The following is a 27,690-nucleotide window of genomic DNA, read 5'->3' on the forward strand; positions in this document are numbered from 1 at the left end:
AAAAGTAAAGGCCCCGAGGCAGGATTAAATGAGACTATACAACTAAAAGTGTGACATACTTACAGCACCGAGAAAGCTGCAGTTAATTCTCCTACAAGTTCTATCACAATAATCACCATCACCACCACTGCTAACGTGGTAATAAAGGGGCCAAGAGCTGACTCCCGACTGCCATCCCAAGATCCTGGCACAGGGCTATGAGTTTGGTGTCTTCCTCTCTCCTGTTGTTAGGGACTCATGGGGAAACGCACACCCTCCCATCCGCCCCTCCACCCCCAGCACAGAAGCATCCCTCCTTACTGCCCATCACACCCTGTCCGAGAAGATTTCTGATGTCTACTGCTGCGGCACAGTCACTCAGTTGTGTCTGACTATTTGTGACCCCATGGACTATAGCCCACTCGACTCCTCTGTACGTGGGATTCTCCAGGCATAAATACTGGAGTGGGTTGCCATACCCTCCTCCAGAGGATTTTCCTGACCTGTGTCTCCTGCACCAGCAGGCAGATTCTTTACCACTGAGCCACCTGGGAAGCCTCCAATGTCCGCTACTTAGATGAATTCCAAAGATTGCATCTGCTTCTCCCTCCATTCTTCCCCCTCCAAAGACAGCAACTAGAACGGTACAGACTGTTGACTGGTGTTGACAAGCAGAGTCCTTCAGCCCACCATCTCCTCCCCCCCATCCCGACCCTGCTGCTCATATTAAGAGTGGCCTGCTTGTGGTCTGGCATGGAAAAAGCAGGCGTGGCCCTCAGGGTTCGGGCCTGTAGATGCATGGACTCTTTCTTGTCCTCAAAAAGCCTTGATGGTTCTTGGGGTGGGTTCAGCCATCAGGAAGGACGGCCGCACTCTACTCGCTTCCGCATTGTCCTGCAACCTAACTTCTTCGTGTTTCTCTTGCTCCACTGACATCATCTGTTCCCAGTTGCTTCCCTCTGATCCTTACCTCCTGCCCTCCCTACTGCCTCCTCTACAAGCCAAATCTTGCCACAGCACACACTTCAACACCACAGTTTGGGAGGGAGGCAAGTGGTAAGCATAAAAATCAGACTTGTGGAAGGGACTTCTTTCATAAAGAAATGCAACTTTATTGTTTTCAAGTACGTACAAACTGCCTCAAACTAATGTCTTACAAAAGGTCACCAAGTAAAGGTCTTGCAGATGTTTCTTTAACAAACACAGCAGATGATAATTAGCCCATGCATTCACTATTTCTAAATGGATATTCCTAAAGTGTCCAAGAAGTATTGTTTTAGGAGACTACATGTGCCACCCCTAGCAATATCATTTATGCTCTTAATTTGCTAAACAAATGCCATTTTATTCATTGAGCAAGGTAAACCTTTGTCCATGGTCAATAAATCTCAGATTCATCAGGCCCAAATTCATATGGTTTCCCATTTGGTTTTCTAAGCCCCAGACAATGACTCGTTATTTCAAGGTACTTTGGATAAAGTACCTTCCAGTGTATTGAAGTAATAGCGCTTGGGAGGTTGCTTGCAGGCCTGATGTTTATCTGTTGTGCTTCCTTTCTTTCTGCCTTAGGTCTTCCATTTTCCTTAGATGTCTCTCTCACACTCTTGGTTCACCTAGGTGTCTCTCTACAGGATATTCCCAATGCCTTCTAATCTAAGCCAGGCTTAAGAGAACGGGCAGTGCTGCCAACAGAGCAGAGTGCAGGTGGGGAGGAGGTTGAGGAGGAAAAGCATCTTCCTGTAGGGACCTGAAACCACCTCCCTGTCTCAAGGGAAACTGGGCACAATGACCATAGTGTGAAGGGTGTTTGGGCGGAACAGCCCTTGAGAGACCAAGGCAGGCCTCCTCATGCTTTCTTTCTTGTTGTCCAGAGGTTCTAACCACATCCATGACCTAAGCTCATTCTGTGTGTCCCTGGAAGACAGGACGTTTCTGGAAACTTCTCCACCTCAATTCCAGCTCATGGCCTGGGACCTTCCTTTCCAGGGCTGGCTTGGCAGTGCCTGGGAGTGGTGCAGGTTCATCCAGGGTGGGCATGATGGGGAATGGCAGCTCCCCCTCTCAGCACCACGCAGAACTTCTGGGGACTTGGCATTCAAAAGGCCAGGGTATTACCAAGGATGCTGACAGGGAGAGCTGGAGTTTCTGTGACACCTGGGCCTTGGGGACCAACAGACCACAAACCAAGTGTCTGTGGGGAACGCCACAGGCACTTTGAGCGTGCAGCCTCAGTGAAGTTTCCCAGATTGCTTCCTGGTCCTGCCTCTGCCTCTGTGGCCCTGGAATCTGGTCTGCTGGCGGGGTACTTTAAAGGGCAGGACTCAGAGCTGGGGCCCGGACGTCTATGTCAGAGGTCCTGTCATTGACCCCTCTCCCTTCCTGCCCATCTCCTCCACCATACCCGATCCTCCCATCTGTCCGAGCAGCTCTCCTCTAGCGTTTCCTGAACAGCCTAGGCTGGCAGGCAGGCCAGCTTCTCCAACCTGTTCCCTTTCTGGCCTCAGGTCCTAGCACTCACCAGGTGGATTCCAGGTCTGAAGGGGAAGCAGGGGTCAGAGTTGAGCAGGAAGCAAATGAGGGGTAAAGGTGGGAAGTGGGATGAGGCTGGGGAGATAAAGGGACCTTGGTGATCGGAGACAGCTCCCCTCCCCCGCTTTAGACAGACCCCTGCCTTTCAGTGTCGATCTGTCCTAGTGGGAGGTGGGGGTGAAGGGGCGGGGACTGCGGAGGGCTGGGGTACCCCTCAGTTCCTTGGATAAGAAAGGCAGCCCGTGGAATGGAGCAGGATCTGGGGAGGGATCATGACATGTAGTGTCTAAGCTGACTGCTCCTACTTAGGCCTCTGGGACAATCACCCCAAGCTAAGTTACCCTCTCCCCCAACTTGGCCTGCTGAGTTGCCTCATTCTCTCGGCCTCCCCGCCAAACACACCCCAGTGTTTTCCACCCCTACCCAGTGCCATCCCGGTGACACCGCCAGGGCCCCATCTTCTCTGTGCCTGCTCCTCCCTTCCGACCGGCTCAGTAGTAGGTCTCCTTCTCCACCCAGCCTGTTAGAGAGATGAGGGGTGGGGTTGCAGCACGAGCTTACAAAGAGGCAAGAGATACACATCCTAGGGGCTTGGGTGGCCGAGGCCAGGTGGGACAGAAGCCTGGGGAGGGGAAAAACAGCTGTGGAAGGTGGAAGGGGAGAAGGAGACTCCAGGGAGTGGGGCCGTGGGTTAGGGGGAAGGAGAGACCTGCTCTCAGCACAGGGGCCGGTGGGCCCAGACTGGGATGGGGGTGAAAACAGAAACGCCAACAGGGACTGTTCAAGTAATAAATGAGTTCCTGAAGGGCAGCTGTCCACGGCTGCTGTGCAGAAATGGGGCCCGGGGTCAACAGCACCTGTGATTTTTCAGGAGAAGTCAGAAATTCAGGTTTTATGTGAAGGCCTCTAAGTTTTAGATAGTAGGCCAATTGAAAAACAAACAAACAAAAAACACCCGCCCATACAGGGCAGCCAAACCAAACAATATCCACGGACCGTATTTGGCTTGTAGGCCATCCATTTTCGACCTCCACTAAGTGATCAAAAATGCTTGTTGGGGGGGAAAGAAAACACTTGGATGATGCCTGGGACTTGGGAGGCCTGGGCCGTAGGGGCAGTTCTGCGTTCCTCCCTTTTTGACCCTGAACGAATCAATTCACCTCTGCCCCTCTCTTTGTCTGTAAAACGTGGAGGTGGGACTAGATGGCCTCGGAGGGCCCTTCTAGTTCCGATGTACTGTGATTCCAGGTGGAAGGTGGAGGGCCTCAGAGACCAGTTAGGTGGGACCGGAATCTGAGAGGAAGAGGTTCCGCGGAGTCCGGGCTCCAAGGCCCAGGGAGCCCAGGATGGAGGGCCCGGAGGGAAAGGCGCAACGATCCGTAATGGGGATGGAGTCCGCGTTCAGAGCCCTGGCGGGGTAGGTAGCCGGAGTGCGGGGCTGCACTTTGGGGGGTCGGGGTGAGGCACGGGGGTGCTTACCACCGGGATATCGCCGCAGGATCAGCTTCCGGACCTCATCGTAGATGAAGATAAGGAGACTGTAGGGGAAGGCGCAGAACCACCAGGTGACCCTGAAGGAAACAGGAGTGTCAGGAGCATCAGAAGTTGCTTCCGAGGGTCCAGAACTTGGCTCCTTAGCAGGGGGCCCTTCCGAGAGGACACTCACTTGAGCGGGTACATTCGGAGAGCCACACCCATGCCCGGGCAGTAAGACAGAAAGGCGGCCAGTGCTGTCTCCTCCAGGAGCCCAAAAATCAGAATCTTGTTCCTGAAAGGCAAAGAAAGGAGGGTAAATAGGGTTTGAGGGGAGGGCGAGAAGTGGGGGCGGGGATCTAGGGTGACCCCTGGTGGTGGAAGGGAGAGAGGCGGGAAGAAATGCCGAGGAAAGACTACCAACGATGTCTTCCCATGCCTTCATCAAACGCCCTCTTCTGCTGCTGTTGCTGCTGCTGCTGCTGCTAAGTCGCTTTAGTCGTGTCCGACTCTGTGCGACCCCATAGACGGCAGCCCACCAGGCTCCGCCGTCCCTGGGATTCTCCAGGCAAGAACACTGGAGTGGGTTGCCATTTCATGCTCCAGTGCATGAAAGTGAAAAGCGAAAGTGAAGTCACTCAGTCGTGTCCAACTCTCAGCGACCCCATGGACTGCAGCCCACCAGGCTCCTCCATCCATGGGATTTCCCAAGCAAGAGTACTGGAGTGGGGTGCCATTGCCTTCTCCTCTTCTGATGATAAATGTAACCAAAAAAAGATTGTCTTTACTTTTTCTTCTTGCTGTTCACCACTGATTGTTGTCTATAACACATAGGTTCTTTCATTGATGAAATGCTTCCTATGTGTTGGGTGATGCACAGCCTACACAGTCCTGTGCTGGAGAAGCTTCCTTCTAGAGAATGGGGGCCTGCCCTCAGGCATCTTATAATCTTATTAGTGCTCCAGACACGTGGCCTTTGAAAGTGTCATCTCCCCTTCAGTTCAGGACCCATGGATGTCTTATACCGTCTCAGTGTCTTCTGCAGCCCCTGGTAGCTGCTGGTCGTAGATATTCAATAAAGAATGGTTATGTTCCCTGCTTGCCGTGCCCTGCACAGTAAGGACTCTCTGCTCCTTGTCCTCTCCTCCCTGCCTCGTCCCCATGAGTGATTTTAGCTCAGTGCAATCTCTTTCTCTTGGGCTACCTTTCTTTATCTAACAGACACGTCCCCTTCTTCTCCCTAGGATCTTAATGCTATTAAGTTCACCAGAGTTTTGGCATCTATTTTCTTCTTCTTCTTCTTAAAGTAAGAAATTGTGACAAAACTCACGGGGATTGTGCCCATTGCTTGCAGTAGTAGAAAAGAAAGAAAATGAGGGTGATACCTTCAGCACTGATCACCATCTAGGCTGGAATTGCAGAGGAAATCACTGAGTACCCCCCGGATTCCAGGCTCTGGGATGGGTGAGCCACCCAGTGTAACAGCTGCGGGCTCAGGCGTTCCCAGCTGGGTGACCTCAGGCATGTCAGAGGATGTATGTGAATCACTTAGCACAGTGACTGGCACCTGTAACTCAAGGCCCTGAACTTGACTCCGAGTAACTCTCTGCCCTGCAAGAATAACACCACCATCACAAGGCAAGTGCTACAAACTGGAGCCACCTGCCAAGTGGAGGGGAGCACAGAAGATCTTGTATTTAGGGCTGGCCCAAGGGTGAGGATGGGTGAGGATTAGAGTATAAGATGGAAGGAATGGAGGAAGGGAGAGAAGAGGTATGGGAAGAAGATGAAAAGGAAGATGGAAGACCATAGTGAAGACTTTAGAAGCAAATTGAAACTCATCAGAAACGGTCATAGCCCTCCTTCCTCTTCTCTCATCTATTTCCAACAATGCTACGGATATACAGCTGGGCAACTGCAGTCTGACACCCCAACAGATCTGGGCCTGTGTGGGTGAGTGAGTGCACCCAGAGCGTGCTGGGACCGGTGGGCGGGGCTGGTGGGCGGGGCCGACGGGTGGTGGGCGGTGCTCACTTCATGCCCTGCTGGAAGACTGAGTTGCGGCGGGTCTTGCAGATGATGAGGTCAGCCCATTGCACGACCACAATGCTGGCAAAGAAGGCCGTGTGGCACGTGAACTCCACCACCTTCCGCTGTTCATAGGTCTGGGGGAGGGCGGGCAGAGAGAGGTGAGAGAGTGAGAGGAAAGGGGAGGACCAGCGTTCATTGTGCTCCGGGGCAGACGTTAAACCCTGGGCACCTACACCACCGTTAGCCTCCAATCCCACTGGCCGCGACTGACCACTCCTGCCAGGCCTTCAGCCCCACCCTATGCACATGCATCCACACTGATGCGGCCCACTCACCCACTCCTGTCCGTAGCTGTCCTCCAAGTCATTCATGGACCGGTCATCCCAGTCCAGGCGGATTCCCAGAAGCCGTGAAGGCAGAAAACCATTCTCTGCCAGGATCACAAAGTAGGTGAAGAAGCCACCCAGAGCCTGGATCATCCCTGTGGGTGGGCAAAGGACAAAGGGCAGGGCCTGGGTCAGAGCAGGTAGCAGGGTGGAGCCAGCCCCTCTGGGCCAGAGATGGACGTCCCTGAGCCTTGGGGAGGTGGCCCCTGTTCTGGAATTTTGCAGGGGGATCATCCCTTTAAAAGCCAGGAAAGGCATCCTCTTGGGGTTCCCTCCTGAACCCGGGGTCTGGCCGCACCGATCTGTCCATAGGCCATGCTGATGAGCCTCTCGTTCACCAGCTTGTCCGTCTGCGGATTTCGCGGCTGCCGCTTCATAATATCACTCTCAGCTGCCTCGTAGGCCAAGGAGATGGCAGGGACCTGTGCAAGGAGGCCGTGGGTGGGGGAGGGAGTTTGAAGGGGGAGGGTGGGAGCAGAGGATGACCAGCAGTGAAGAATCTTTGACACAATTCACTTAGTAAGTTCCCCAAACCCTCTCATCCTCCAGGCCTGTGCTTCTCTTCTCGGCAACCCTCCCAGCCTGCTCGGGTGCCCCTGCTGCACCTCCTCTTCCCTCTGCTGCTCATCCCTACCCACTGCATCCCCATGACTGCCTTGCTCCATGACCTCCTTCAACCCCTGGCCTCACCATGTCAGTGCCCAGGTCAATGCAGAGGATGGTCACAGTGCCCAGAGGCAGGGGGATGTTGGCAATGATGAACAGCAGGAATGGGGTGATCTCGGGGATGTTACTGGTCAGGGTGTAGGCGATGGATTTCTTCAGGTTGTCAAAAATCAGGCGGCCTGTGGGGAGGTCCTGAGGGCTTCAGGGAGGCCAGAGGCACCCTGCCCATCCCTGGCTCCTGCAAGCAAGGCTGCCCGTCTTCCCAGTAGGGGGAGATTTTGTATTGGAGCTAAACCAGAAGGTGGATGCCTGAAATCCTAGTTGAGTCTGTAATTGAGGTAAAAGGCAGGGAAGCAGCTGTGCCAGCTCGGATATCCGGGGTGCCACCCCAGCCTGTGCAGTCCCTCACCCTCCTCCACGCCGGTGACGATGGAGGCAAAGTTGTCATCCAGCAGGATCATGTCGGCGGCCTGCTTAGACACGTCGGAGCCAGCGATGCCCATGGCGATGCCGATGTCCGCCTTCTTCAGCGCCGGGGAGTCGTTCACCCCATCCCCCGTCACCGCCACAATGGCTCCCTGGGGAGAGGGTACAGCCAGAGCTGGGGGTGCAGCCCCTGCATGCGCCTGGCCCCGGCCCCTTCCCCAACACCCACCTGCCTCTGGCAGCCCTCCACGATGATGAGCTTCTGCTGAGGAGACGTCCGGGCAAAGACGATCTCCGTGTGGTTCTTGAGAATCTCGTCCAGCTGCTCTGACGTCATATCTTTCAGGTCAGAGCCATGCACCACACACGCCTTGGCTTCTCTGGAGGCAGGGGCAGAGCCCACTGATTGCCTGGCGCCTGAGAGCACCCCCTGTCCCTCCTCGTCGCTGCAGGGACTCCCCCACAGCGTCAGTCCTCCTCTGCTTCTACAGCTCAGGGCCCTGCCTTTCCCACTTCTCTCTTAGAGGGGATGGTGCTCAGTCTTCCCCGTGTGGCATCATCGTGGTCATCTGCACAGTGTGCTAGGCCAGGTGCTGGTGACACGCATCTCGCTCCCATAGCAACCTGGCAGCGCAGAGACCACCCTCATCTTGTAGCTGAGAAAATGGAGGCTCAGGAAGGGAAAGTGATGTCTTCAAGGTTACACAGCACAGCCTGGCCACCCGCTCAGGACCAGGGAACCACAGGTTAGGACCAGAGAGCCCGGGATGCTCGAGCGTCCTGTGGGAGAGGCTGAGTTGATGGTGAGGGGTCCTGCAGAACCTCACCTGGGGTTGACTTGGCTAACAGGAATGTTGAGCCGGGCGGCAATGTCCTCCACTGTCTCGTTGCCTTCTGAGATGATGCCCACGCCTTTGGCAATGGCCTTGGCTGTGATGGGGTGGTCACCGGTCACCATGATCACCTGGCAGGAAGAAGAAAAGAGAAAAGGAAAGCAGCATTACGTTTTTTTCTCCTTTCATTCCTTCCCCAAAGTCTTCCAACTAGATAGTGGGGCTGGAAGTGGGCCCAGCCAAAATGACTGAACTATGTGTGTTTGGGAGGGAGGGTGAGAGGGAGAGATGGCAGGTTATGTTCAGGAGATACAGAGAACGTTTGCCTAAATGCAGGAAAGCCTCTCTGATAGAGTAACGAGTTAATGAGGGTCCCCTGGAAGAGAAGCCTCTAAGGTTGTTTAGGAGTTTGGATTTCATGGGATTCGAGGTTGTCAGAGTTGGAAAGACTCTTGACAGCTCCTTCATTTCACTGATGAGGAACTACAGGCTTCGGCCGTTTGTTTTAGCCCCTTCAGTTGCAGCCCCTTCATTGCTGCAAGTTCCAGGAGCCAGGACGGACGTGGCTTTCTTACTGCTCAATGTGGCAGCTGCTGGCATCCCGACTGGACTGGGCAGGGATGGGAGGGGACCTCCTCTGTCCCTCCCTGTACCTTCCATCTCATGCTCCTCTGCCTCTGCCATCCCTTCACCGGGGGTTCCCTGCCTCAACAGCGACGACGTTCATTGCTGCTGTTGCAGAATGGATGCAGTTGGATGGAATGGGTGGTTAATATCTGAGAGGCTGGATAAGAGGCTTTTATAAGCATCAGGACATCAGAGCTGGCTTAGGACAGCATTTGCATGTGGGGGTTTTGGGGGTGAAACCCACAGATCTGAGAAAGAAGCTTCTCGGGCCCCACTGCCTTCTCTTCCATCCCCAAAGGCCATACGGGCCTCCCAACTGAAAGACAGAAGCATCTTTGCAGTCCTCATCTTCTTCACCCCTTGAGGGGTTTGGCACTGTCCACCACCCTCTCCTTGAAGCCCTGTCCTCCCTTGGTAGGCATATTCCTGCTTTCCCAGAAACATCTCCCCTGGGCATCTTACAGACCCTTCCAATGTCAGGGCAAATAGAACTAGTTATCTATTCCCACCACCCTCACTGAGCCTGCCCCTCTGCTCCGCACCTCAGATTCTATCCCTCTGTCCATCCAGTCCCTCTGTCTTCTGGATCTTCCTTGCCTCTCGATTTGAGTTTGCTCACCAAGTTCTCAAAACCTCTCTCAAGTGTTAACTCCTCCACCCGCTTTGTTGCTGCCCTCGTTTGGGCCGTTTCCTTGCCTGTGCACTGTGTTACCTTCTCACACTGTATCCCTGACTCGAGGTCACTCTTCTCCAAGTGCGGCCCCTCCTCCATCTAGGTCTAGCCTCCTAGGAGCTAGCTCTGTCCTGTGATACCTGTGACTCGCAGTGGCTCATGGGATAAAGCCCAAGACTGGCATTTAAGCAAAGTCCTTCCAGCTGGCCCCGGCCCCGGCTCCAGTCTCCATCCCAGCCGCTCCTCGGCCACCCCCACGTGCCCTGAACAGCCCAACCACGGCAGGGTACATGCTGTTCCCTGCTCCTGCCTTCCGCTCCCTCCCTCCTTTCCAAATGCTCTTCACCCTTTGAAGACCAGATCGAATATCATGCCCTCTGTAAAATTGTCCAGTTCTCCAAGGTGGACTTAACTGCTCGCTGCTGCTCTGAGTTTCCCGGACGTGCCTTCCCAGGCCTGGCGACAGTTCTGATCATGGCAACTGGCTGCCTGGTGACAAGGGGAGCATGGGCTTTCCGGATGAGCTGGCCAGGCTTCCTCTAGCCAATCTCCCTCTTAATAGCAATTTTATTTTGGGAAAGCTACCTACCGCTCTGAGTCTCAGCTTGTTTTAGTTTTAAATGGGAGTAGTGATGCCTACAGACAAAAAGTGGTGGCAGGGTTCAGAAATCACATATATGTACATATATGCACACAAGCGCTTGAGTGTGATGGTTAAAAAATAGCAGATGCCTTGGTTCAAATCCCAGCTCTACCACTTACTAACTCTGAGGCCTTGGGCATGTTACTTTAAGCCTCAGTTTCCCTTCTGTAAAAAAAGGGAAAATAGTAGTGCCTACTTATAGGGTTGTAGTGAAGATCAAATGAGATCATACAGATCTGGTGCTTGGAATAGTGCCTGATGCATATTCTGGTGGTGGTTGCTGTTTAGTTGCTCAGCTGTGTTCAACTCTTTGTGACCCCATGGACTATAGCCCGCCAGGCTCTTCTGTCCATGGGTTTCTCCAGGCAAGAATACTGGAGCGGCTTGCCATTTCCTACTCCAGGGATCTTCCCGACCTAAGGGTCAAACCCACGTCTCTTGAGTCACCTGCATTGGCAGGCAGATTCTTTACCACTGGCGCCAATATAAAGCCTCACAAAACAATGGGCTCTTTTTATTATTAGAGTATCTGCCCCTTAGCAGCTGCGCAAAGACCCTAGCTGTTGAAATTGTTCTGTGATTAATTTCAAGGCATCTTTCCCCCAGAGGGATCATGAGCTCTGGAGGCCAGGCACTGTACCTTGTTTGTTTTTGTAACCCCAGTGCCCCCGTTCAGCCCTCAACAGACAGACTTAAGTTGAACTGATTTGGGAGTAGGTGAGATGTTGAAAAAGGAAGAGCAAACGATGGCCTCAGAACTGGCAACCGGACAGGCTAAGAGTGGTAAAGAGCTGTATCTTGGAAACAAGAAAGTAACCAAAAGGGAAGGGGCTTTTGTTTGTTTGTTGAACACCAGCACCTTCAACAGTGCCCGGTACATACTTGGTAAACAATGAATATTTGTTGAATGAAGCACACACGTCGCACAGAAGAGGGAGTGGTTGTTGAGAAGGCCTAATCTCATCCCAAACAGCTAGAGAGAGGGAGTGGGCAGCGCCTGGGAAGGGGAAAACAACCAGATCTCCAAAACAGGGGTGCCTGACCAGCTTGAAATCAGAGTGGAAGGAGCTGTGCCCCGGAGAGAGAGAGGATGGGCATGGGAGACTGGTTATTCTGAGCAGAAGGGCCAGAGTGAGAGTCTAAAGGCAGGACTGAAACTTTCCTTGCAGATGGACAACTTCTCCTCTTGGTCAGTGGGAAGGAGGCCACCAGTGGTCGGGGCTCCCCAGGGCAGCAGCCCCCACGTCCCCTGGACCTTTGGTGTTTGGGAGGAGGGGCGAAGCGAGGCCGGTACCTTGATGCCTGCACTCCGGCACTTGCCCACAGCGTCGGGCACGGCAGCCCGTGGAGGGTCAATCATGGACATGAGCCCCACGAAGCAGAGCTTCTCCGTGGGAAAGTTCAGCTCATCCGTGTCGAATTTGAAACCCCGAGGAAACTTTCCAGAGGGCAGATTCAGTTGACAGAAGCCTGAAGAGGGCAGATGGGAAGAGCGAGAGCAGGCTGGTGGTCACCTGGGTGTCCCCCGCGCCTCTCACCCCAGGGAGGCCTTCCTGAGCCCTGCTCCCTGCTGCTGTCCCCTCACCCAGGACGCGCTCCCCGAGCCCTCCCAGCTCCAGGTAGGCGTTCTGGAAGGCATCTTGCATCTCCTTGTCCAGCGGGATCTCCTTGCCCTGCACCAGGATGGAGGAGCAGCGGTCCAGGATGCGCTCAGGGGCCCCCTTCATCACCAGCACGTGGCTCTGGGGGCTGTCTTCTCGCTCGTGGATGGACAGCTGGAGAGAGGACAGGCAGTTACAGAGGGGGCCAGACTTGTCTCAGAAGCTCCAGCGCCCAGCACGGGGCCTGGGAAAGAGCAGAGGATGGTAAAATTCCCTAAATAAAATACCCCCTGAGCCACTGACCACTGTCACCGTAGGGAGAGGCTCTGTGTGTGCACGGCTGTCTGGACCTCATAGCCATAACCCTGCGACCTGCGGGTCACTTTCCCATAGGACATTTATCCACTCGGCAGATAGTTACTCTGATCACTTAGGACAGGCCCTGGGCTAGGGGCGAGGTGGCTCTATCATCACGGGTGTCGTCACCATGCCCCATCACCATACTGGGTTCAGGGGGCTTTAGCCATATGGCTTTTTAAACTGTATTTATTTCTTTATTGGCTGCGCTGGGTCTTCGTTGCTGCACAAGCTCTTTCTCTGGTTGCGGTGAGCAGGGTCTATTCTCTAGTTGCGGTGTGTCGGATTCTCATTGCCATGGCTTCTCGTGTGGAGCATGAGCTCTAAAGCACACGGGCTTCAGTAGTTTGCAGCTCTTGGGCTTTAGAGGGTGGGCTCAGTAGTTATGGTGCCCGGGCTTAGTTGCCTTGAGGCAAGTGGGATCTTCCCGGACCAGGGATTGAACCCGTGTCCCCTGAATTAGCAGGCAGATTTTTAACCACCGTACCACCAAGGAAGCCCCACCCCTATGGTTCTGAGGCTGCTGTCCTGGCATTTAACAGAGAGGGGCAGGCTGGGGGATACCCTAAAGATATTTCCAAAGTATGATTCAACTCAATGGAATGGAAGGGTTGGGCGACTGGAGCCAGAGGATGTGAAGAGTTGAGAGGGTAGCAGCTTATAGTAAAAAAACGAAGGTTTGGGAGCTGGGGACAGGAGGTGGTTGCAACCAGACGTCTGGTCATCCATGCTGCCGGGGGATGAGGCAGGGGTGTGAGGAGGTGACGCTCGGAGGGCCTCTCTCTGCCTGTGGATTCCCCCTTGACTTTGTGTGCCCCTCACTCCCATCCCTTCCTCGCCCCCGACCCGGCATCCAAACCCCACCTGGTACTTATTGGTTGAGTTGAAAGGGATCTCGGCCACCTTAGGGTTTCTGTCCCTCATCTTCCTCACGGAGCCGCAGGACAGCTCAATGCACTTGAGGAGAGCTGACTCGGAGGCATCACCTGCTGTGTCCCGCTGCCAACAAGCAGAACTCAGCATCACGGTGGAGGACGGAGCACGCCATCCTCTGGGCAGCCGCAGGGTGTGAAAGGGGAGGCTTTGTGTCAGGAAAGGGGGTAGACTGTGGGGACCCCCACCTTACCTTAGACACAGAGATGTTTTCCTGCCCTGCCTTGAACACAGCACGGTTGCAGAGACCAGCAATCCGGGATAGGGCAGTCCACGTCGGGGATCGTTTGTCAAAAGTGGCCCCTGGGAGGAAAAGAGGGAGAAGGAGGAGGTTGGCTCCCCTTTAGAGCCCTTATCTCATCCCACCCGCCCTGCCAACCCCGGTGCTCCGAACATTCCCCCCCGCTTTGGGTAGAGCGCCCAGTCACCAGACTGATCTTCCGTGGTGTCGGCCTCATGGATCTGATTGTCGAACCACATGTGGGCGACGGTCATGCGGTTCTGGGTGAGGGTACCGGTCTTGTCGGAGCAGATGGTGGAGGTGGAGCCCAGGGTCTCCACCGCCTCCAGGTTCTTCACCAGGCAGTTCTTCCGAGCCATGCGCTTGGCTGTCAGGGTCAGGCACACCTGGTAGGGAGAGTGGGCAGTAAAAAGGGCTCCACCTGGAGCTGGAGATGACCTTGTTCTTACCCCAGACCATGGCTCTGTCCCTCCTCTCTTGGTCCTACTGCATGAACATGGAGAGGGACCTAGGTGTAAGTCGTGACTGTGTTCCACTTTAGACGTGCTGAGCTGAGATCGTGAGTGTATATTTAGGTGAAATGTCCAGTAAGGAGTCGCAGATATGTGGTCAGAGCAGGGTGTAGGTGTGCGCGTGGCATCAGCATGGAACAGGCACCAGGAACTGGGAGGAGAAGAGCTCACTCGCGTGCATTAGGAGATGAACAGAGCACTGAGGTCTGACGACCAGTGGGGCGCGGGGAGGAGGAGACGCTGCAGGGAACAGGGGTGAGGAGAACCAGGGCGGTAACCTGTCGCAGCCATCCGCGAAGGAGAGAATGCTAGGCAGGTGGGCAGCAGTATCCATTTCAGCGGCAGAGTGAAGGATGGGAGCTGAGGAAAGGTCACTGGATTTGCTAGTCAGTGACTGGTGACCTTTGAGAGAGGCTTGACAGGCGGGTTGGCCAGGACGAGCTCCAGATGCAGTGGAGAGATGACTACTATGAGGGTTGTGAGGAAAGGTGACTAGCAAGAGCTCCGGGAGAGAAACTGAGCGCTAAGACACAGCCCAACCTGAGACTTTTCCTACTCAAACCCTGAGCCAGGTACTAAAGTGGACTTTTTCAGACCCACATTCCAAGCCATGTAGTAATGAGAAATCGAATGTGTGATTGTAGGGGCTGGAAGTGAAAAAACTGCAGAAAAGCTATAAGCCTCTCTTGCTTTCGAGGCACGGGAGCAGAGCCCTCCCCGGGTAGCCCCTCAACCTGACCCACTCACGGTGACAGTGGCCAGCAGGCCCTCGGGCACGTTGGCCACAATGATGCCGATAAGGAAGATGACCGCCTCCAGCCAGCTGTAGCCCAGGATGAGGGAGAGCACGAAGAAGGAGACCCCCAGGAACACGGCCACCCCTGTGATCAGCTGGATGAAGTGTTCAATCTCCATGGCTATGGGCGTCCGCCCGACCTCCAGGCCCGAGGCCAGAGTGGCTATACGGCCCATCACCGTCCGGTCACCCGTGGCGATCACGATGCCCCTGGCAGTGCCTGCAACACAGGAAGGGACACCAGGTCGGGTACCCTGGGGGTCCTAGGAACTGAAGTCCCTTCCTGCTTCCTGGGAAAGGAAAACCAGCACAGCGTGCATGAGCCAAGGACTCCCATCCTGGAGGGTGCCTCCAGGAGACTACCTCCCTTGGCTTCCTGTCCCAGGACAGATGGCCAATCCCAGAACTCAGTGCAACAGCACGCTAGTCTCTCTTATACTTACTTGGACCTGGGGCAGAAGTAGGGGGCGAATCCTTGCAAATAAACTCAAAAGTTCACATTGAGGAGATTCAGTAAATGAAAGAAAAGTATTGCCTGTGGCTATTTCAGTAAAATCAACCTCATCTCTAAGATCTTGTGTGTGCTTAGTCGTATCTGACTCTGTGACCCCATGGACTGTCGCCCGCCAGGCTTCTCTGTCCATGGGATTTCCCGGGAAAGAATACTGGAGTGAGTTCTCTAGGGGATCTTCCTGACCCAAGGATCAAACCCACATCTCTTGCGTCTCTTGCATTGGCAGGTAGGTTCTTTACCACTGCCACCTGGGAAGCCCTAATCTCACACTTGTTATCATTTAAAAACATAACAATATTTTTGAACACATATATTGTGTTCATAAGTAACTTCATAAGTGAAGCACTTATGGATTTTCCCTGTAGGCATAAGTGTTTGTTTCTCAACACTAGGTACAAATCTCTCTAGAAGAAGCTAGGCAACCACTGGCTCTTAGGTAGACATTCCAGGGGTACTCAGGGGAGGAAGTGCACTGTTGCGGAAAGAGCATGCATCGGAACCAGCCAAACCCGGGTTTGCATCCTTGTGTGAATTCCTTCCTACTCATTTTAATAATGAAATGAGACAGTGCTGTGATACACCTAAAGCAGCATCTGGCACACAGTAGGCACTCCAAAAACATTAGTTCCATTCATTTCCTCTTCTCTCTCCAAAGTCAGTTCAGGGTAATCAGTGGCATGTTTTACGAGCCATTTTTATCAATTGTGGGAAATGCAGAGCAACTTTCAGAATCTCAGGACATTAAAACTTCAAGAAACAATGTGTGGTGATATTTTTTGCTGTGAATCCAAATGCTGAAGGAAGGGAAAAGCCCAGAGAAACAGAACACACTGAAGGCAAATGAGATACAAGAAGGGAGAGGTGTGTGTGGGGTGGGGGAGGGGGATACAAGGCCTGTTTGACCCACTTTCTGAGGCTCATCGTCTAGTCAGACACTTCCTCCCACCAGCTCAAGTCAGCCCCCGACACTGCTCACAACCACAGAGGGTAGGGTTTCGGGTGGGCCTGTACTCCAGCCACTCAGCAGTGACAGCTCTGGGGCCTCTTCCTGGCCTTTGGTCATCTCTAGAAGCCAGAGCTGAGGGCCCACCGGGCAGCCTGTGCATGGCCAACAGTTCCTTTGGTGAAGCCCAGGCCTGGAGGCAGCCTTAGGAAAGGCCCGAGTGTTCACCTGGGCCGGGTGCTTTCTTACCCCTTCCCCAGTCTGGGTGCTGGTCAAGCAAGGGTCAGGAGATGAAGCAACTGGTCCTGGAACCAGGAGTGAAGGGGGCCATCAGTCAAACCAAAGACTTCTAGGAGTTGAGGCTGGTTTGGGGGATGTGTGTGTGTGTGTGTGTGTGTGTGTGTGTGTGTGTGTGCACGCACACGCGCATAGTGGTCTTGACTCATATCTGAAGGCTTGGGAACCCGCTCTGTCCTGGGGTGGACAGAACAGAGCTCTTACTGTGGGAGGTAACTATTCCATGGGGTCACACTGCCCCAGCTGATTTGCTGCCCTCTGGAGAGATTATCCCTGTAACACTCAGGGTTCCAGCCCCTTTGATTCCGTTCTCCATAGCCAGGCTCCTGACAAGCAAGCATGGCCACAGCCCCCAGTCCTGCCTGGGGACCCAGGATTCAGGCTCCTCCCACAGCTGCTGCTGGAAGCAGGAGCTCCCCACCAGGCTGATCTCTCACCTTCCACACAGTTGGTAGAGAAGAAACAGATATTGCGGGTCTCCAGGGGATTCTCGTGGGTGAACTCGGGGGAGCGGGTCTGGGGTTCTGACTCGCCTGTCAGGGAGGAGTTGTCCACCTGAGGAGGAAGGCAGTGTGGGGTCATCAGATGGGCAGACACGCTCGTGCCCACACAGCTGCGTCCTGACTCCAGCCACACTCAGGCGCCCTGACACTGGAGACAGAATCACACTTGCCCTCATCACATACTTATAGTGTTACTCAGCTATTGTCCCTGCTCTGGTTTGGAATCTGAGCTCACTGACTTCTTCTGTGACCTTGGGCTGGTTACTTAACCAACAGTGCTTCTGATTTACTCTTCTTTAAGTGGGGCATGGAAGCAGAATGTCTGTGCTGCACAACTACAGGGGGCGCCACTAACTGTAGTCTGTGAAAACGGCACAGTCTAGGGTTGTGTGGGGCATGACTTGTGTGACCATGCGCAACCTCCCTGGGTGATTACACCATTCTGGCAGTTAAATTAGATAGCCTGTGTGAATGTCTATAAAGCATCTGACACATAATAATACTCAATAAATTGTTGCTATGAAGTGAATATCAAAGAAACTCAGAGAAACACCCAGGGTGCAGAGCATTCAAGGCACACAGCTCTAGTATAAGAAAAGGTGGGGCTGGGCAGCGTGGGGCAGGTGTTGACAGCTGGACCTGAGTCTCCCAGACTTGAAGCCCTGAGTTGGCCCCTCGCAGCCTTAGACAGCTTGCTGTTTAGGCTCAGTCAGTGGCTGTGACGCGGCGCCCTCACCTTGCAGCCGTGAGAAGAGACGATCCGGAGGTCCGCAGGTACGCGGTCTCCACCCTTCACCTCCACCAGGTCTCCCACCACCACCTCCTCCGCGTTGATCTGCATCTTCTCTCCTTCTCGCACCACCAGGGCTTGCTGCGGGGAAGCTGTGCACATCTCTACCCCGACCTTCCTCTTGCGCCGGTCTCCCCCCGCACCTCCAACCCCACCAAGGAGAAGGACACACCTGGCACCCTTAGCAACAAGATAGGCCCCAGTGTGGAGAACTGGAGGGTCTTTTCTGCCCAAGCCTCCTTCTCTGAGCACGAGGAGTTGAGAAGAGCTAAGCCAGACTCTCCCAGAAACCTTACGCCCCAGCCCACAGCCCAGGCCCCAGCCATCTACCTGAGGCACCATGTTCTTGAAGGAATCCATAATCTTGGAGCTCTTGGCCTCCTGGTAGTAGGAGAAGCAGCCAGTGACGATGACCACAGCTGCCAGCACCACGCCCAGGTACAGCTGGTGAGGAGAAAGGCTTTGAGGGACCTGACTTTGCCCAGCCCTGGAGGGCCAGCTGCCACTCAGGGTGAGAGTTCAGGGCCGCTTTTGTTCGTGTCTGGAAGTGAGACTGGGGGAAGAAAGTCCTTCTCTCCCATCCCCCCTCCACCTGCTAATCCCCAGCCACCTAAGACTAGAGGGGATGGGGAAATTGTAGGGAGTTCCCAGGACGAGGACTTCTCAAGAGAGGAAAGACCTGGGGGTGCAGACAAGTCCACTAAAGTGTGAAGAACAGGGAGGGGCTGTCTCCACCATGGGTGCGTGCATTGGAGGGGCTGTTTCTAGATGTGTATAGAAGGCTTCCTGGTCGCTGAAACGGTCAAGAATCCACCTGGAGGTCAGGAGACCTAGGTTTGATCTCTGGGTCAGGAAGATCCCCGGGAGGAGGTCCCAGCAACCCACTCCAGTAGTTTTTCCTGGAGAATCCCATGGACAGAGGAGTCTGGCAGGCTACAGTCCATAGGATCACAGAGTCAGACATGACTGAGCAATTAACACTTCCACTTTCAGAAGCCTTACCCCTTTGCAGTCCAAAGAGCTGAAGGGCTGTGGGATTGTACAAGAGGTCTTGCTCCCTGCCTCCCCCCGACCCACGGTACTGAAGATTTAGGGCTAGAGGGCAGAGTCATAGGCTGGTTCAGGGCTCAGGTGTGCTGGCGTACATTGTCGTTGGACGGCTCATCCTCCATGGCAGCCTGGATGCCGAAGGCCAGGAAGCAGAGGATGGCCCCAATCCACAGCAGGATGGAGAAGCCCCCGAAAAGCTGACGACAGAACTTGACCCACTCAGGGGTGGTCGGGGGTGGGGTGAGGGCATTGGGTCCATCCCGAGCCAGAATGTCCTGGGCCCGCTGGTTGGTGAGGCCCTGGGGGAGGTGAGGAGAGGTGAGGAAGCTGAGTGTGCTCACATCCAGAACCAACCTGGCCCTTCACCATTTCCCGCCAGGAACCTCACAGGGGCATAATGTCCAGGTGGAGGGAAAACTCCCACCTGGTTGGAAGGGGTGGGGGGGCATCAGGAGAGGCCACATGGAGGAGGTGGCATTTGCAATGGGTGTTGGAGGTTTTGAAGGCTGAGGATATGGGCTGTGGCTCCACCAACTCTGGTTAACCTTGAGTTGAGACATATTTTGATCAGGGCCCCAGTAATCTCCTCTGGAGGCAGCCTGGATAAGGCTCTCTGGAAAGACATCTCACTTGCCACCCCCCCGCCCCCCACCCTGCCTCATCTCTCTCTTCCTTCTGATTCCCCCCTTCACCAAGGATTCAAGCAGGTCCTACACTGTTGACCGTCAATGTCACAGAGCCTCGGTCACCACTCACCACTTTCCCCAGAAAGCTTCACCTGGCCCTGTACCCTGAGCCCGAGGCTGGCCCAGACACCCCTCTCTGGTCCCCTTGTATCCCAGGCATGATTCTGGGGCTGCACTCACCACAAGGCACTGGATGCTAGACTTTGAGCTCCTTGAAGGCAGAAGCCACTTCTTGACTATTTTTCTATCTGTCCTCTTTCTTATTCAATAAGTATGTACTGAGCGCCTACATGTCAGGCAATAGAGTCAGAGCTGGGGCTCCAGGGATGGACAAGACCCACAAGTCCCTGCCCTGTGAAGCTGATGATACTGCCCGATAGTGAAAAATGTTATTCTAAAAAATAAGGTAAGGTAAAGGAAGGGGGCATAGAATTTTCAAAAAGGCAGTCAGGGGAGGCCTACATTTTTGATGAATGACTTACTACTTTTCAAAATGATGGGCTTGGTAATGTGACTGTGCCATCAACTATTGGCGTAATCGTGGGAAGTTACTCTCCCCGAGTGTCCTTGCTTTACTAAACAGGGCTCCACACCTGGCTTGTTGTAAGAATCAGGAAAGCAGGTAATCCTACCCCAGTGCTACGCGCATAGTGGGCGCCCGGTGCTCTACTGTGATAGCAGTCCTGGGTTCCCTCCCTGCTACAGCTCTGTCGGTTCCACGAGAGGAGGTGTCGCTGAGCTGCTGCCCAGAGGCCTCCGGGGCCGTGGGGTGTACGGAGCCCTGGCTTCCAGGCAGCCAGGGAAGGAGCTACAGACTAAGAAGCAGAGGGTCGCTTCCTAGTTGTGGCTCTGCCGCCGACTAGTCCCTCATCTCTGGGCTTCAGTTTCCTTAGCCTTGGAGGGTTGGATTTGAATTTTAAAGCTCCGTTTTCCCTGAGGCTCTCTCAGGGAAAAGGTTCTCTCACCTCTTCGGTGCTTCCCCAGACACCCCTTCACTGACCTTGGACAGATCCACTTGGTACTTGCGGCCCAGCTCATCCAAGGACAGCTTGTGGTCATCCTGGGGAAGGGAAAGCAAGTTGCTTTGGGGAAGAAGGCTGAGCGTGTCTAGAATGCATCTGAGGGCACTCGGAGCACAGCAGGGGAGCAAGGAGCATGTGAGGCTGGGTGCAGGCATCCAGGAGTGCACGGGCTGCAGGGGCAGCTCTCCCAGCCATGGCCTGGCAGGGTAGGCTGGGGCTCACCATGGCCACCTCCTTCTTCAGCTCATCCAGCTCCTTCTCTTTCTGTTTCTTCTTGCCGCCCCCATTTTCCGCAGTGGTGGCCGCAGGCGAGTACTCGCGGCCGGCCTGCAGGAGGAAGGGAGGACCTGGGGAGTCAGGGAGGCTGGAGCTTCCATTCCCACTGAAGGACTGGGAGCCCAGGCACTGCAAGTGGAGGCCAGTGGGTTCCAAGTCAGTGTCATCCCAGGGGAGGAGGAGGGTGCAGGGTGGCAGGGACCCCAGGCCCTCTGTGTGCAAACTGTTGGCAGAGTCCTGGGGCTCTATGTTTGAACTTAAGGAAAGGCCGAGGGGCTCAGGACTCAGGAGCCCACCCTTAGTTGTTTAGTAGCTGGGCTTCTGCTCAGATTTTGTTTGTCTAAAGAACCTTGCTCTTAAAGTAAAATAAACAAAAAGCTTAAAAACCACCATCCTACACTATTTGGAGTTCTGGAAGGGACTGGCTGGCGGGGGTTCATCGAGGGGGTAGAAGCACCCTGTGGGAATGTCTTTGTCTCAACATGTGACTGCTTGACTCAGAGGGGAGAAGAGAGAGTTAGGAATCTGGGGGGTAGGAGTCTTTGGGGAGTCAGGGATCAGGGCAGGGAAGTGTCTAGAGGAGGAAGGGAGCCCTAGGGCCTGGTGGTGGAGTGTGGAAATGATGGGCAGGGCTCACAGACTGAGAAATCAGTAGCTGGAGGGTCAGTGCCTCCAGGAAATGGGCACTCAGAGGGTCCTGTTGGGCAGGCCTGCCTGTGACGGGGTAAAAGGCGGTTCACAGGACACGAAGCCTCAGTGCACAACTTGGTGAGGAGGGGACCGGGCCCTATTTGTCTAAATAGATAAGAGATCGTCTCTGAGGATAAATCTGAAACTGAAGATGCGTGGGACTCCTAGGTCCAGACATTCCTGGGTCCTCTGGTGAAGTCAGGTGGACATTCTAACTGGAGTTTCCCGAGGTCACCACTTCCCCCTCCTCTTACGGGTGGGTGGGCTCCTCACTGCCCCCAGGCTTCCAGGGTCTCAGAGGGGACTTTGTGGGGAGAGGGTGAGGAAGCTCTCCTTCCAAGGGGTCTTGGGCGATAGAACAGGAGGGGCTGAGGAGGGCTGGGGTGGCGTAGCCAGTGCCTGCTCATTCCCTCTTCCCTAGGCTCCTTCCCCAACTCCTTCAGGCTGTGGCATCCTTGTTGCCGAGGCGCTGCTCAGGTGTTGTCCTGCGCCTCTACTTCCCCTGAATCCCAAGTGCCAGGCCAAGGCTTCAGGGATTAGTGTTTCTACAGAAACACTCCTCTCTTTCCCATAAAGAAAGGATACCTGGGTGGGATTTACATCAAGGGCTTTGTCCCCCCACCCCCACCCCGCTTTTTTTTCCAAGATAATGCTTTAAGAAAAAAAAAAGACCTTTTCTTTTAGAGCAGTTTTAGGTTGACAGCAAAGCTGAGCAGAAATTACAGGTTCCCATATATCTCCTGCCCCCACATGCATGGCCTCCCCTACCATCAACACCTGGCACCGGTGGTACGTTGTTACAATGGATGAACCTACATGGATATATCACTATCACTCGAAGTCCATAGTTTACATTAGGGTTCATTCTGTGGGTTTGGATGAATGTGCAGTGACATATGGGGTTCCCTGGTGGCTCAGAAGGCAAAGAATCCGCCTGCAATTCTTTACCATTGAACCTGGCATTGATCCTTGGGTTGGGAAGATCCCCTGGAGAAGGGAAAGGCTACCCACTCCAGTATTTTTGCCTGGAGAATTCTATGGACAGAGGAGCCTGGTGGGCTACAGTCTATAGGGTCACAAAGAGTTGGACACAATTGAGCAACTAACACGTTCACAATAATGACATATATCCACTATTATAGTATATAGAGTAGTTTTACTGCCCTAGAAATCCATTGTGCTCAAGGGTAATACAATTTTTTTCCCATCAAAGAGGAGCAATCCAAGGAATGTGACAGCTGCCCTGATCACAAAAGATCATGCATCTAGCACCTCGATTCCAGCACTAGAAGAGACAGAAGTCTGACCAGTGACATCAGGAGCTGGAATGGGGGCAGTGCAGTGAGAGGTGGACACCGTTATCGCCCAGATAACGCATAATGATCTATTTAGAAGGTCCGTCTAGTCAAGGCTATGGTTTTCCCTGTGGTCATGTATGGATGTGAGAGCTGGACTGTGAAGAAAGCTGAACGCCGAAGAATTGATGCTTTTGAGCTGTGGTGTTGGAGAAGACTCTTGAGAGTCCCTTGGACTGCAAGGAGATCCAACCAGTCCATTCTGAAGGAGATCAGCCCTGGGATTTCTTTGGAAGGAATGATGCTAAAGCTGAAACTCCAGTACTTTGGCCACCTCATGCGAAGAGTTGACTCATTGGAAAAGACTCTGATGCTGGGAGGGATTGGGGGCAGGAGGAAAAGGGGACGACAGAGGATGAGATGGCTGGATGGCATCACTGACTCGATGGAGGTGAGTCTGAGTGAACTCCGGGAGTTGGTGATGGACAGGGAGGCCTGGCGTGCTGCGATTCATGGGGTCACAAAGAGTTGGACACGAGTGAGAGACTGAACTGAACTGAACTGAACTGAGCTCTCCTAGGCTGTGTTGCTCAGAATGCTCTTCTCAGCAAAGATGACCAGTAAATCTTGCATTTGTTTTCATGTGAAGCATCTATGAATCAGGGCTATTTTTGGCGTCCTGAAGGTTGTCTTCCTGGGGAGACTGAAGCAACTCAACAGAAGGAGTGGGGAAGGGTTGTGAGTGATACCTCTCCTTTCCCCAGTGACTTAGGGGGACTCATTTACTTGAATGTTTTGAAAAGTCCTGGATTCACCAATCTAATTCTTTGGATCCTGTCCTTGGTGGGACAGGGCTGAGCATGATTGAAAAGCACTGAAGAGCCAAGAGGCAAGAGACGAGGCTCTGTGACCCTCCGCAGCTCCTAGAGTAGGATAAGGCCTGAGCATGCACAGAGGATCAGGCTACGACTGGGGGCCAAGGAGCAGAGCCCAGAGAATTTCTGCATACTTAGATATGAAATAAAGTTGTGTGAAAATTGGAATCAAAGGTATGGCTTTAAAAATTTGCCAGCCCACACATGCATGTCTGGCATGTACAGATGGTGGCTGGACAGCAACCCCTAAGCGCGCACCCTGCTCTCTTGCAGGCAGTCGCAGGGCTGGGGACACACTGCCTTGTCCCCTCTCCCATCCTGGCAGAGATCTCAGTCTCTGCAGCCAGGAGCCTGTGGAGATCTGGGGCCAGAGGACTGCTCAGGCAAGAAAGAAAGAGAGGAAGCGAGGACCACCCCCCCTTTCTCCCTCCCCCATCCACAAGTCCACAAGTCCCCGTCTCTGGACCTTGAATGCTGAAGGAGAACAGAGAGTTCTTTTTGAGAGAGCCCAGGGCCGGGACACAGTGGGGGCAGCTGGAAATCAGCCATCGCTCCCCCCACCGCTGCCCTTCGGTGGCAGCTGGAGCAGGCTCCCTCCCCACTCGGCTGTCCCTTCCCCCAACTCCCACGCTGCCCTTCGAGGCCACAGGGGGAGGTGGTAACAGTGAGCTCTTGCTCTGCAGGGAGAAGGGGGATGTGGATGGGGGTGCCTTCCCTCTTCGGGGGTCTCAAGGCTGGTTGAACTCCAAGCTCCAAGCCCTAACGGGCCCCAGCCTCAGTCTGAACAGAACCAGACCTACTCCCTGGCTTGCTACTGGGGGTGGATGGGAGAGAATTCGTGGGTGCTGGGGGAGAAGCGCGGGCCCCTGAAGAAGTCAAGGCCAAATCGCTTCTCAAGCAGGACTTCTTGAGCTGGGTCCACCCTGTGCTAAGGCAGAGGAGGGGAGAGGTCAGAGGTCCTGCGCCTCAGCTGGGGACTCCCGCTTCCTGAGGGAACCAAAGACGTCAAGGTGCAGCTGAAAGTCCCCAGACAGTGCATCTTCCCACAGCTATGAGCTCTTCCTCTGTGAAGCCCACACGTCAGAGACAGCTCTTCACAGACCCTCACGTGCCTTCACACGGTGACATCTATGCCTATTCACGTCCGAAGGCCTGCACGTTTGCAAAATTGTCTCCTGGGACACAAACGCAGGTGCTCACCCAGGAATATCTGTATCAGCCGCAGTCTATGGAGAACGCATGAGTCACCAACACACACACACACACACACACACACACACACACACACCCCAGTTCTATTTATAGCTCCCACCCCAGCTCAGGAACCCTGGTGTCCAAGCTCAGAGTTTTCCCAGCTGCTAAACTTAGTGTGATACAACGTCCTTGCCTGACCCTCCCAGCCCCAGAGATGCCCCCACAGTTTCCGCTGGCACCGTCTTTCCTCAGCACCCTCCCATCCCTGTCGTTCCCCAGACCCTCTTCCTCCCTGCTGTCTTTGGCCAGCATTCCACAAAAGGAAAGCCACCAGGCGCAGGACGTAAAGGGACTGGGTCCCTTTTCTCCATATGGAAATTTCATTTCCAAGAATTCAAAGCCCTGGCCCTGCCCCCCTCTGCCTTGGTGGTTGTTAATCTTCCCCTTGGCACAGAATGCCACAGGCTGGGGTGGACTGAGGGGGGTGCCGGCAGCTCTCACCGGCCTCTGGGAAAGTCCTCGAAGTGCGAAGTACGTGGCTTGGAGCTGGAGGACAATGCTGCCTGGGACGCCCAGGGGTGCTGGACAGGGTGGGCTCAGGGCACATTTGCTTTCCTCCACACACTCCTCCCAGCTGTCCTGGGAGCTCAGGGCCCCTGGAGCTGGTGTGCACAACTGCTTGGTGACTCAGGAGTGGACGGCCCCTGTCCCTCTCTCCCACCTCACCTTGGACCCCCATCCCCCAGGCTGAGACTCCCAGAGGAACAGATACCTCCAGCGGGGCGCGGGGGGGGGGGGGGGGGGGGGCGGGGTGAAGGTGGGGAGGATTGACAGTACCCCAGATCCCTGGGAGGCCCGGGGGCGCTGCGAGAGAGGAGGGATGGTGGGGATGTGATGGTGGTGGGGAGGCGCAGGGACAGAGACGAGGGCTGGGAGGAGGGAGCGCTGGAGGAGATGCGGGGCTGGGCTGGGGGCTGCTGCCGCGGAGGAGGAGGAGAGCGCAGTGCTCCGGTGGTGAACGCTGCGGGTCTGTACATACAGCCGTAGCTGGAAGACTCTTCCTTTCAAGTTCAAACCAGCCCTCTGCTCCTCCCTCCACATCCCATCCTGACCTCATCCTTTCCCTCCAGCCTCCCTCACATCCAGAGAGCCCTACGGCTCCCTCCAGCGTGACCCCTGCTCTTTGGAGATACTCACCCCGCGGCCCATCTTGGGGCAGAGTGGCTGAGGGACCTAGACGGGAGAGGTCGCCAGGAGGAACCCAAGCCCAGATCACCAGTCTGGGGCAGTGGCCAGAGGCCCCGGCAGACAGACCGAGACAGCGAGCAACAGGGTAGCTTTAAATAGGCCCCTCTCCCCCTCCCCCGCCTTCCCCTTCTCGGGAAAGAAACGTTTGTTGAAACAGGATCTCTGAGGACTCCTCCCCTCCCGCCCCTTAAGCAACTGGCCCGTGGAAGGTCCATTTGTCCCGCTGGGTGCTCCCCCTGGGCTCCCCTCACCCTCCGAGGCCTGGCACCACCGCCGAGAGCAGCGGCGGGGAGGCTGCGCCCGGTGGGGAACGCGCCCCTCGGGTCGGGCGCGGGGGGACCAGTCCTCTCGGCCTTGTAGGGACCGGAGACCATGAGGTGCGACATCTCCCTCTCTTCCTGATGGGGAAACTGAGGCCCAGGGAGACTGAACGGTTTGAGCTTATGAAACAGGATCAGAACCCAGGTCTCCCGAGTCTGTATCTAACCTCCCAGAGAAAGAAACGGAGACTGTTTCCTGCACTGTTCGGCGGTGGGATGGCCGAAGCCAGGGGAAGGTAGCGTTGGAGCCCCAGGCCGGCCCTTAGATACGAGAGTCAGAGACAGTTTCAGGAGCAGCACGGAGTCTGCTTGCAGACAGAGGCCAGAGGGTCTCCCCAAGCCCTCCAGGTGCACCTTTCCAAAGTTCGAGCATCGAAACTCGCAGGATCTGGGAGGTGGCTGGTGGAAGGGCAGGCTGGGCCTCCTGGACAGACCAGTAGGCCTTCCAGAGAAGATCTCTCTCTGGGTTTCCTTCACCCTGGTTACAGATGGGACACATTACTCGCTTAGTCGCTAACTGAGAGCTCTGGGCTGAAGCTATGCCTGGGGTTGTTGGGTACCTGAGGAGAAACCCATAAAGAGGCAAATGGGGAGATTCAAAGAGGGATGTGGAGGTCACCATGCTAACAAGTACCAGACTTGTGAACTAGAAAGGAGGGCAGCTGCTTCCTTAGTGGGGGGCGGGGTGGAAGGGAAAGGAAGGCGAGTCTGCAGCAGGCAGGATGGCGGGGAGATACACAGGGACCTCTCTGCAGGGAAGCCTGGGAGAATCTGAGGCAGTGCCTGGGGAGGCGGGAAGGCTCTGGTAGCTGACACCAGCCAGAAACAGGGGTAGAGGAGGTGACCAAGACAGGACCCCGTGGTGTCGCTGCTCATCTGTCAAAAAAGCCAAAGAACCGGGGGCCAAAGGAAGAAAGGGAAATCAGAAGGGGCAGAGAGAGAAAACAAGTCCTGCCTTCTCGTGGAGGCTGTCAGAGGACAAGGTTCTCCTGGTGGAGGGAAGCCAGTGGGCTGGGGTCAGGTCTGAGCCCTGGCGAGTAAGCGTCAAAGGAAGTTAGGAGAGGAGGGCGGGAGTGGGGCCCTCCAGCCGGATGCCTGAGGTGTCTGCTGGCAGGACTGGTCCTTGCTGGCCCCAGAGGGAATGCCCCACAGAGGGATTATCGACCTCTCCTCCAGCAAGTCCACTCTCAGGGCACAGGGTTCATGTTTGAATTCCCCAAATAACTGGCCCCCTCCGGGCCAGCGGTTGGGATTTTCCATTACAGGGATCCGGTAGGTCAT

The 27,690-nt window shown here is 54.9% G+C and overlaps 1 protein-coding gene across 1 annotated transcript; it reads right to left on the reverse strand.

Moving 5' to 3' along the window:
- Positions 1 to 1,067: 1,067 nt before the first annotated feature.
- Positions 1,068 to 26,156, reverse strand: LOC128044333 (sodium/potassium-transporting ATPase subunit alpha-2). Its single transcript, XM_052636487.1, has 23 exons — positions 26,039 to 26,156; positions 20,734 to 20,838; positions 20,490 to 20,549; positions 18,899 to 19,102; positions 18,084 to 18,197; positions 17,700 to 17,834; positions 16,898 to 17,015; positions 14,658 to 14,926; positions 13,586 to 13,784; positions 13,351 to 13,460; positions 13,089 to 13,223; positions 11,852 to 12,041; positions 11,561 to 11,736; positions 8,318 to 8,454; positions 7,720 to 7,870; positions 7,474 to 7,642; positions 7,089 to 7,243; positions 6,697 to 6,820; positions 6,348 to 6,493; positions 6,016 to 6,146; positions 4,175 to 4,276; positions 3,988 to 4,079; positions 1,068 to 3,028 (listed from the first exon to the last, which is right to left on the reverse strand). Exons 1-23 carry the CDS (start codon positions 26,048 to 26,050, stop codon positions 3,000 to 3,002), a joined length of 3,063 nt encoding a protein of 1,020 aa, XP_052492447.1. The 5' UTR covers positions 26,051 to 26,156; the 3' UTR covers positions 1,068 to 2,999.
- Positions 26,157 to 27,690: the final 1,534 nt, after the last annotated feature.

The sequence above is a fragment of the Budorcas taxicolor genome, chromosome 3, assembly GCF_023091745.1.
Source record: "Budorcas taxicolor isolate Tak-1 chromosome 3, Takin1.1, whole genome shotgun sequence".
NCBI lineage: Eukaryota > Metazoa > Chordata > Mammalia > Artiodactyla > Bovidae > Budorcas > Budorcas taxicolor.

Excerpts from the sequence above, each read along its gene's own strand:
- LOC128044333 (XM_052636487.1), bottom strand. Across the intron at positions 17,835-18,083 it reads TCAAGAACATGGTGCCTCAG|CAAGCCCTGGTGGTGCGAGA; the intron begins GTAGATGGCTGG and ends GCTTCCCCGCAG. Across the intron at positions 8,455-11,560 it reads GCCGGAGTGCAGGCATCAAG|GTGATCATGGTGACCGGTGA; the intron begins GTACCGGCCTCG and ends TCTTCCTGCCAG.